The sequence below is a fragment of the Coregonus lavaretus genome (genome assembly GCF_964263955.1).
Source record: "Coregonus lavaretus genome assembly, chromosome: 7".
Taxonomy (NCBI): domain Eukaryota; kingdom Metazoa; phylum Chordata; class Actinopteri; order Salmoniformes; family Salmonidae; genus Coregonus; species Coregonus lavaretus.
Window position 1 is genome coordinate 44,905,868 of NC_139994.1, and position 9,830 is coordinate 44,915,697.

Below are 9,830 nucleotides of genomic sequence, written 5' to 3' on the forward strand. Positions count from 1 at the left end.
GTCAATCTGTTACTATGTATTTTCACCAGCAACACTTGCAACAAATCAACCCAACTATGACAGTGCCATGCATGTATCACAGGGAAATTACTTAAAGATGTGTAACTGTTACTGAGGTTGTTTTCACAGGGAGCCCAATTGCTTCAAGATAATAGGTCTAGTAGTACCAAGGAATCATGGGCAAGTTTCAGTAGCATGCAGGTGTCATGGAAATGTAGCAAAAGTGAATGCTTTATGTTGTTAATATCTGTTTAGGTCTAATCACTAGACTAGAGCCACTTGAAAAATACCTACTTCCTTGAAGGTGCCATCTTTTAGTTAGCCTTGTTCGATCTTCCTGATGGGAGGATCAGGATAGTAGCCTAGTCACAAGACACCAGTGATACCATTACAGTACCAGGGTTGTGGGTTCGTTTCCCACGGGAGGCCAGTATGGAAAAATGTATGCACTCACTAATTGTAAGTCGCTCTGGATAAGAGTATCTGCTAAATGACTAAAATGTAAAATTGTAGTTTAAAAGTTAGGCAACCTGACTTGGTTTATACTTGTTGCCCCCTGGTGATTTTAAACAGTACACATTTTTGTAACCCACCAAAAACTGGTATTCCGTTGAGCAAGGAACTTAATTAACCCCCTATAAAATTGCTCATTTGGTGCCAGCCTCTCCAACCTAATGTGCGTGCATACATCAGGGGGCTTGGATAAAAGCAGAAGACAAATTTCCATCTCGCATGGACTAATAACATTCTTCAGGACTTACTTTCATAAGTTTACTGAAGATGTATGGACAACTGCCCCAATGTGAAAGTGGATATGAATGCACTTGAACCACCATGGTAACTTAAGGTGGCAAACAGTACCAGTTTTTGTAACCCACCGTCACTCTTCGAAAGGACTATCAATAAAGATGTAAAGGGATACATTTATCTTTCCAGTATGAAGGAAGTTGGCTGTAGTTTTGTGAGCCAGTGCTAATTAGTGTTAGCACTGGGTCTTTAAACTACTGGCAACTTCCTACATAATGTACAGACATAAAATTATAACCACTAGGTAATCTGACTCTGGGGAAGTTGATCAAGGGCCTCATTGCCCAAAGTATCCCTTTAAGTCAAATAATTTTACCCTAAAATGTGTGAACATAGATATGAATGCACATTGTAACCCACCATCACCACTCTTTAGGAGTACAACTTGATTTCCCCTTAAGATTTATCAAACAAATACTAGGCTCTTTGGTATATGACTTCTGGACCTCAACGTGCAAAAGTAGATTACATGAATGCAACTTGAACCATGGTTAACTTGTTAAAAAGGAGAAATACCTTTATTTTATTTAAGACCATTAAAATAAATACTATACAGAACCCAATGTAGAAAAGTTAATACACGGCCTCCGTCTCAAAAAAAGGTTAACAAATTTCATAATCACATTTTAAAAATAGCACTGACCAATCAATAAATCCCCACATCCCTTTCAACCCACCCCTCCCACCCAGAGTCAATTTTTTTAAACTGAAAAAAGACATTGTTATAATAGTAATCTCTATATATACGCAATCATTTGTAGTTTGGTCCTATGTGTAAAGACCACTCCAACAGTTTGGTGAGGTAGGTTACAAAAGTGACACCACCTTTTCTAAATCAGATATTTCTGGAAAGAACAAAACATACCTAGCCTTTCAAATCCCCACAGCAGGGTTCTTGTGACAGCTTGAAACAGGGTATGGATTGTAATCTCCCTCCATATCCTTTCAGCCGTGTGCGGTCAGTTTCCCTGCACCCCACCAATAATGAGCAGGTCTCAAACCAAAATAATAAAATGCTACCTCACAACTTGGACTATACAGGATAAAGCAGAAATATAAACAAGAGAATCGCACAGCAGAGAGCTCAGACATCAAGATCAAGGGGGAAAACATTTCATACTCATTCATGATTGCTTGTTTTTTTTCTTTTTCTATACAATTTTTTAATTCTTTGAAGCCCCTTAACCACCGAGAGAATAGGGTTGGATACCAATTTCAGTTGATACATTGTAGTCTTTTTAGAAGCACTATTCTGGCAAATGGTAATGTAATAACACATCTCCAAGCCCAAAAGGTCCATAGTATAGTTTTACTGTTGCACACTTACTGAAGAATTAGCAACACCCACTGACTGTAGATCAATGATACACTTCACAATAGTAAGGAGGGTGCATCCAAAATGGCACCCTATTGCTTACAGTGCACTATATAGGGTATATGGTGCAATCAGACAGCCATAGTCAGCATAAAAGCATGTCACTTTCCCCCACATACACAAATGCCACTAAATTGCATCATTTGGGGGTAGAGTGGATATCATAACCAGAACTTGGATAGTCAGGTCAGGGTAGGCCATAGAGTTGAATAGAGGGGGCACAGAAGCCATTGTGGTAAAGATGAATGATGTGGCCTCTATCCAACTATATGGGGTAATCTTTAATAACGACCATAATCAGTTCTAAACTTCAGTCTGAGTAGCGCGATTGTCCCATCATGTCAGGGAGTTGAGTTTAAAAACCAACAATGAACCAACCCACCAAAACAGAAGACATTTTAGACTTTGGAAAGACAAGGTGTGGGTGGGGTTAGGTAGGACTCAAACAAGCTTAACCACAGACTCAAAAGTAATGGGCCATGACAAGACAGGACCCCCCAGTTAAGAGTACAATTATTTGTATTGGGTTAGAATACCACTAGGTCAAGGACCGGAATCATGGTGAAACAGGATCGGATCACAGGTCAAGAGGGGGAGGGATCTAGAAGGATCCTATCGGATACCAGGTAAAGGTGGTAAACGGCAGGGACCAGGGATCTGAGTGATCCTTGTTTGAAGGGACAGGGGAACGTTTGTTCTGGATTTTGTTGAAGCCGAGTGTTGTAGAGGGGGGAGAGAAGGTTTGGGACGGAGATGGAAGGGGGCGGGATCTGGGGCAGAACGGAATCCTCTAGAATGTGGAAACTAGATGAGGTCAGCCACGTTCATGGGCATCTCCTCGACGGTGGTGTTGTAGAACGTCTCGATGTCCCGCAGCGTACGCTTGTCCTCCTCAGTCACCATGTTGATGGCAACGCCCTTACGACCGAAACGACCCCCTCGACCAATCCTGACAGAGGAGAGAAGCAGAAGTTAGGTTGGATATTTAGTTCCATCTCTTTAGGGTGACATGTAGTTGAATTGTGACTGTTGCAGGTAGATATGCCCCTTCATTACATGTTAAGTGCATTGAGCTACTGGAAAAGAGCTATACATTCATACCATTACGTAACGATTGATCAAACATTTACCCATTTGTCCCCCCCCGATTTAGTACTTAAAATATTTTGTACCCACTGAATGAACCTCACTGAACACTGAAAGGATTTGCAATTTCAACCAACTAGTATCAAACTACATGACGCTGTATTCAGCCAGTGTGGAATCTGATCATGAGTTCCAGAGCCCTGAGGTTTAGAACACACCAGCCAACAGAACGCTGACTGGCAGAACTACAACACTCAGGGGGTTCCAGAGTCAGTTGACACGCATGGATTTCATCATTACACAGCTATAGTTGAGCATGTCAAACACACGGGTGACCTGGTATCAATGTCGTTTGCTTTTATGTCAACCACCCGTGAAGTCAAAAAATTCCACATTGTGGACAATAACGTTCACAATTCTTAATGCTGCATGCTGAGAGCTGTAGTATAAGTCTCACCTGTGGATGTAGTTCTCCCTGTTGGTGGGCAGGTCATAGTTGATCACCAGGGACACCTGCTGGACATCAATACCTCTGGCCTGGGAGACAAGGAGACAGGGGACAGTCAGTCAAATTAAGGTTAAGGCAACCAGACAGTTAAAGACAAAGACTGATTGCATAAGATGCCATTTGGGACACAGAGGACAGTCATAGTAAAACTAGGGCCAGGAGGCCAATGAGAGAACAGTCATGTCATACAGTACAAATGTATAAAGGTTGAAAACCAGGCACCGTAAAAGAGGACTGTACTTTAGACATTGGAGGAAGCCAGACTTTTCCATGGAGATTGAGGATCATGCCAACTAGTTTAACTCCTGAGCAATACCATGATGCCATCTAGACTAGAGGGTGTGGTAACAGTGGAACAATGTATTGTGCAATACACCTATTAACACCATATTGTGCAATACTTTAGTTACTTTGCTTCAGTCAACAGCAAGAAAATAAAAAATTACATCAGCGAAAGGTTGTAAACTGCTAATAAGTCGTGAGTTGGGACTGAGAGCCCAGTCACTGTGGAGAGCAGATTCTAGATTCTCTACCAAAGACCTTCATTCCTGACACAGCACACAAGCTGGAAGGAGAGTTATCTCTGGCCCTGAATTAACAGGAAGTGGGGTGGGGAACCATTAGAGCATGACAGGACGTGACTTACCAGCAGGTCAGTGGTGATAAGAACTCTACTGGAGCCTGAACGGAACTCCCTCATGATCAGGTCTCTCTCCTTCTGGTCCATGTCTCCATGCTGGAAGAGAATAGACATGAGCTACAGATACAAATCTTATTGGTCGCATACACATGTTTAGCAATGTTCTTGCTAGGGTTCCTTGCTACAACAGTGCAGTCATATTTAACAAACAAATCTAAAAGTAAAATGGAATTTATAGACAAACAAGTTATTAGGGTGAATAGTAAGCCATAACCATTTGATTGCTGGAAGAAAAGACTTATGAGGTAGATAGAGGTCTAACTACAGGAGTTAGACTTGAGGTTTTGCATCAAAATAATACACAATGTGCAAATACTAAGCTGTATACATCTGTGCCCATAGCATGAACCAGCCTATTCCTCACTGAACAGAGATGACTGGGATGAATATGGACTCATTCACTCTTCCCCTGACAGATATAAGACTCAGTGCCATTAGAGGACACCGCCTTGCCCAGTTGACAGGGGAGATGAGGGCAGAGCATAGAAATAAATGAGTTATTCCATTTCTAATGGGACAGACCCACATTGACATAGCTGTGCTAATGAAATCAGAGCAGAGTTGTAAGGTCAGTATTCTTAGAATTGTGACCCCGAACATGGCAATCAAAGCCCTAGGGAGTCTTACAAAAAAAAATTAAAAAAATTCGCAGATATAGCTTCAGTCAACCTCGACTCGCCACCAAGTCTAGTAAGAACAGCGACAGACTAGTTAAATTCTCAGGCCATGGCTGAAGCCCCGAGTTCAGTTTACTTCAACAGAAGCATTTATACAAGCAATGATTCCTAACTTCTTTTTTTATAGCCTTGTTAGCCTCTTACCCAGAGCAGTTTTAGGCTACAGACATAGCTTGAGAATGTAACTTTAAATTCAGGGTTATCATCTCTCACCAGAGCAGAGACTGTGAAGTCCCTGGCGTGCATCTTCTCAGTGAGCCAGTCCACCTTCCTCCTGGTGTTGATGAAGATCACAGCCTGGGTAATGGTCAGTGTCTCATAAAGATCACACAGGGTGTCCAGCTTCCACTCCTAACAGGTGAGACATTAAGGAACAGGTCAGGGGATGACAAAGCAATGGAATATAGCATCGATGCACCAGTTCTGCAAACACTTATTCTTGCACAATATAGTGTTAGGTAGACTTGTGCTGGGTCATCGTGAGTGAATGACACCCTCTTCCCAAAGTTCTCAACTTTCCTCTACCTTAGTCCTGCAGGTCAACAACTTATCCTATAATATATTACAAGTCTCATGAGAAGTTATACGTAGTCAAAACTAATGCCCAAGAGCCAATAACCACTGTAGGGTATTTGTCTAATAGAGGGGTGTGTTTTCAGGGTGACAGTCAGATTATGCCCCCAGAGCCCTGAGGCCCAGGAACAACCAGCTGACAGAACGCCAACCCAGGCCACCGGGAGCCCCAGGGGATTCTGGGATCAGTTGACACGCACAAGTTTCATAAGACAGCCATGCTCATACTGGCAACAAAAAAAACAATAGTTTAAATGTTTACAGCGGGGGGTTTACACCATTCCAATGGTTCTGTGATGAGCTAAGATGTCATGTTTCTACTTAGTGGGGCTTTTGTACCCTTGGCTCAGTAAAGGGTACAGAGTTTCTTTCAATTAAGTTGAACCAAGTGTACACATGACAGCTGTCTGAAAAGATGAGTTTGCCCTGTAAAAACCCATCTTTAAAAATGAGAACCAATACTGACTGTAGGTACAATCAAAGTTAAGCCTATTCTAAACTCTCCTAAGGGCTACTTCTACATACAACTCCCCAACCCCACCTTTAACTGATCCTAGATCTGTGCCTAAGGGCAACCTCACCTCTTTCTCAACATTGATGTAGAACTGGCGGATACCCTCCAGGGTGAGCTCCTCCTTCTTGACCAGGATGCGGATGGGCTCACGCATGAACTTCTTGGTGACCTCCAGGACATCCTGGGGCATGGTGGCAGACAGCAGCACCACCTGGCGGGGTTAAAGGCAATAGTTGTAATTAATGATATAGATATTAAATCTCTTATGTCCATACTAGCTAATACTTGGTGGCACCCAATTCCCTATATAGTAACTAAAATGAGTACACTACAGAGGGAATAGGGTGCAGGTTGTTAGGCATGTTGAAGTCAATCAACATTCCCCTGAACAGTCTACAGTTTAACCTCAGGGAAGAGGCAATGCTAAACTCAAAACGAGTGACTGTGATAACTGGTTGTATAAATTGTAAACTGCTATTAAGTCGTGAAGAGGGACTGAGAGCCCAGTCACTGTGGAGAGCAGATTCTAGATTCTCTACCAAAGACCTTCATTCCTGACACAGCACACAAGCTGGGAGGAGAGTTCTCTGGCCCCATAGTATAGGGAGTGTGTGAACATTTTCAGTGTAGCACCACTGCATCAAGTCCATACTTCCCTTAAACAATGAACCATGACAATGTTTCTAGTGAACGTCAACCCCATCAGATACACCTGTCAAATATGTCTAGCTAAAGTTGGTACTACTCAGATTGACGTACCTGTGTGCTGGTGGGGAGCTTCTGGAAGATCTCGTAGATCTGGTCCTTGAAACCTCGACTCAACATCTCATCTGCCTCATCCAGCACAAACATCTTGATGTTCTTAGAGGCTGGATGGAGGGAAGGTGTAGGGATACAATTAGAACCAATTAAAACACACATCTACAAATATTAATTACTTCTGTACTGGTAATATCACCACTAGTCATGTTAAGAGGGATGAAAGGGGTGGGGAACGCCCCATGAACCTTCAACACTTTTCCTGCTATTTGACAAAAACAAGTGCTGAGTCATTGAATGCTGTATTCAGCCAGTGTGGAATCTGATCATGAGTTCCAGAGCCCTGAGGTTTAGAACACACCAGCCAACAGAACGCTGACTGGCAGAACTAGAACACTCAGGGGGTTCCAGAGTCAGTTGACACGCATGGATTTAATCATTATACAGCTCTATAACCCTACCCTGTCACTCAATATAAACACCAACTCAAAATGTACAAGCTCGCATACGCTAAATTAAATATTGAAAGGCCTCACTCCAAGCGCAATTTCAACCATCGATCGTCAATTAAACAATTGGTCAACCACTAGAGAGGCGCTTACCCAGGTATTTGCGGTTCAACATGTCGAACACGCGGCCAGGGGTCCCCACCACTATGTGAGGAGCCTCAGCCTGGAGCTTGGTGACCTCGTTACGGACGTTTGTCCCTCCTATACAGGCATGGCAGGAGGCTCCCATGTAGTCACCTAGGGCCAGGATCACCTTCTGGATCTATTGACAGGGAAGGAGAGAAATGTGTATTAGGTAAAGGGGTATTGTTTTGACACCTGATCGGAGAGGTTTGTGTCAGAGGTGCGACTAGAATAACTGAGGTGGTTTTGGTTTGAAGGAAAGTCAGTTTTAGTGACAATATTTTATTCCAGATTCATCTGGCATCAGTATTGTGAAGCATGTGTAGCCCATTACAGGAAAAATCGTTGGCCCGGTTGACTTGTAAACCTCAGGTTTGGCCACTATTTCCTGTCATACAAACTGTCGTAAACAACAAGTTTTATAGATCTGTGCCCATAGCATGAACCAGCCTATTCCTCACTGAGCAGAGTTGACTGGGATGAATATGGACTCATTCACTCTTCCCCTGCCAGATATAAGATTCAGTGCCATTAGAGAACACCGCCTTGCCCAGTTGACAGGGGACATGAGGTTAACATACACAAGAGGCTACAAGTTTAGAACGGTGTGACATGACTTATGGTGTATTCTAGTTACATTTCTGTCAAGTAACTGAAGTACCCGCCCGTACGTACCTGCTGAGCCAGCTCTCTGGTGGGGGCCAGAACCAGGGCCTGGGTGCCCTTCAGCTCCATGTCGATCTGCTGCAGGATGGAAATGGCAAAGGTGGCAGTCTTCCCAGTACCAGACTGAGCCTGTGCAATCACATCATAACCTGCGGGCAGGTAGGATGGGAGATAAAGCCAATGTCAGCTCTTTATTAAAAATTAATAATAGTGGCACATCTTTACCCCCCCATTACATTTACTATATTGTTAGTAAGCACCGCAACTATTTTGGGTGTGCTTGAACGCATGCTTTTTTACTAGAACGTCAGCTAACAAGCATACATACCAAACTAAATATTATCCACCCACTACCAGTTTGTTTTCAGTTGGTCAGTAAATTAAAGTCAAAATGCACTACATTCGTTAGTTTCATTTGTGTCCATAGCATGAACCAGCCTATTCCTCACTGAACAGAGATGACTGGGATGAATATGGACTCATTCACTCTTCCCTTGGCAGATATAAGACTCAGTGCCATTAGAAGACACTGCCTTGCCCAGTTGACAAGGGGATTGAAGTCAAGCAGAAGTTGTGACTTCAGCAGTTTTAGTTCCTTTGGCTTAAGTGAACGTTAGTCTTTTCAAGCTGACAAGGTTTATTTTAGTCACTGCAGTTATCATGCTGTACTGTCACTGCTCATGCTTTCCTAAGAGTTTGTTGAATGATCTCATACGGTTTATAAGATAAACAATTTGACCATTATGCCTAACCATCTGAAGAGTGAGTGTGGTTGAGTACTCACCCTTGATACAAGGGAGGATGGCCCTCTGCTGGATAGCGGAGGGTTTTTCAAAACCATAGGCATAGATTCCCCTGAGCAGCTTCTCGCCCAGGTTCATCTCATCAAAACTGTCCACGATCTCATTCCAGTTGCTCTGTAGAAAGTAGAAGATAAGCATTTATATTTGAGTAATTTAGCAAACACTTATCCAGTGTGACTTGAAACTTTACTATCTACTGAATATCTACCGTTTTAGCATTCAATTAAGCAGAGATCACACATTATCAAGCTGTAACTTGAGCTCTTGAATATCTTGTCTTCTGCATCCAATTTAGCAGATGTAACACTGAAGCATTACTCACCTCAATGATACCATCTGGCTCCATGCCCTCTGGGCCATTATCTCTGGGAAGTCTGAAAAATCAAATATGACAGAAGTCATTATCAGCTAATTCCCCGAGGGATAACAGTACAGCCATACTAAACAATGTACATTTTACAATGTAAAGCTGACGTGTTTAAGCTTGTAAGGAAGAGAAATATGGTTACTTATAGGCTACACTGGACAAGCGGGGCTGTTCAAGTGAGAAATTGTTTCTGGTGGAGACGTGAAACTTCTACTAGAAAGTGATTAAAATAAAATAAGGAAGTTAACCGTTTCCTAACTAAGTTCTGTAAGTATTACTAAAAAGCATTATTGCACAATGGAGATTGTATAGTACACGTCGAGGGCGGGCGGCATTTTCCCAGAAAAACGCCCCATGGTAGAA

The 9,830-nt window shown here is 42.6% G+C and overlaps 1 protein-coding gene across 1 annotated transcript; it reads right to left on the reverse strand.

The window, feature by feature from the left end:
* Window positions 1-1,298: 1,298 nt before the first annotated feature.
* Window positions 1,299-9,676, reverse strand: LOC311132419 (eukaryotic initiation factor 4A-I). Its single transcript, XM_084165706.1, has 11 exons — window positions 9,610-9,676; window positions 9,423-9,474; window positions 9,082-9,214; window positions 8,307-8,446; window positions 7,602-7,770; window positions 7,000-7,109; window positions 6,308-6,451; window positions 5,367-5,504; window positions 4,423-4,512; window positions 3,726-3,805; window positions 1,299-3,131 (listed from the first exon to the last, which is right to left on the reverse strand). Exons 2-11 carry the CDS (start codon window positions 9,444-9,446, stop codon window positions 2,987-2,989), a joined length of 1,173 nt encoding a protein of 390 aa, XP_084021832.1. The 5' UTR covers window positions 9,447-9,474; window positions 9,610-9,676; the 3' UTR covers window positions 1,299-2,986.
* Between the last annotated feature and the right edge of the window lie 154 nt (window positions 9,677-9,830).

Coding starts and splice junctions, on each gene's coding strand:
- LOC311132419 (XM_084165706.1), bottom strand. CDS start 9,446: ATGGAGCCAGATGGTATCATTGAG. Junction 7,771..8,306: donor CCAGAGAGCTGGCTCAGCAG/GTACGTACGGGC, acceptor CCCTGTCAATAG/ATCCAGAAGGTGATCCTGGC. Junction 6,452..6,999: donor AGCTCCCCACCAGCACACAG/GTACGTCAATCT, acceptor TAACCCCGCCAG/GTGGTGCTGCTGTCTGCCAC.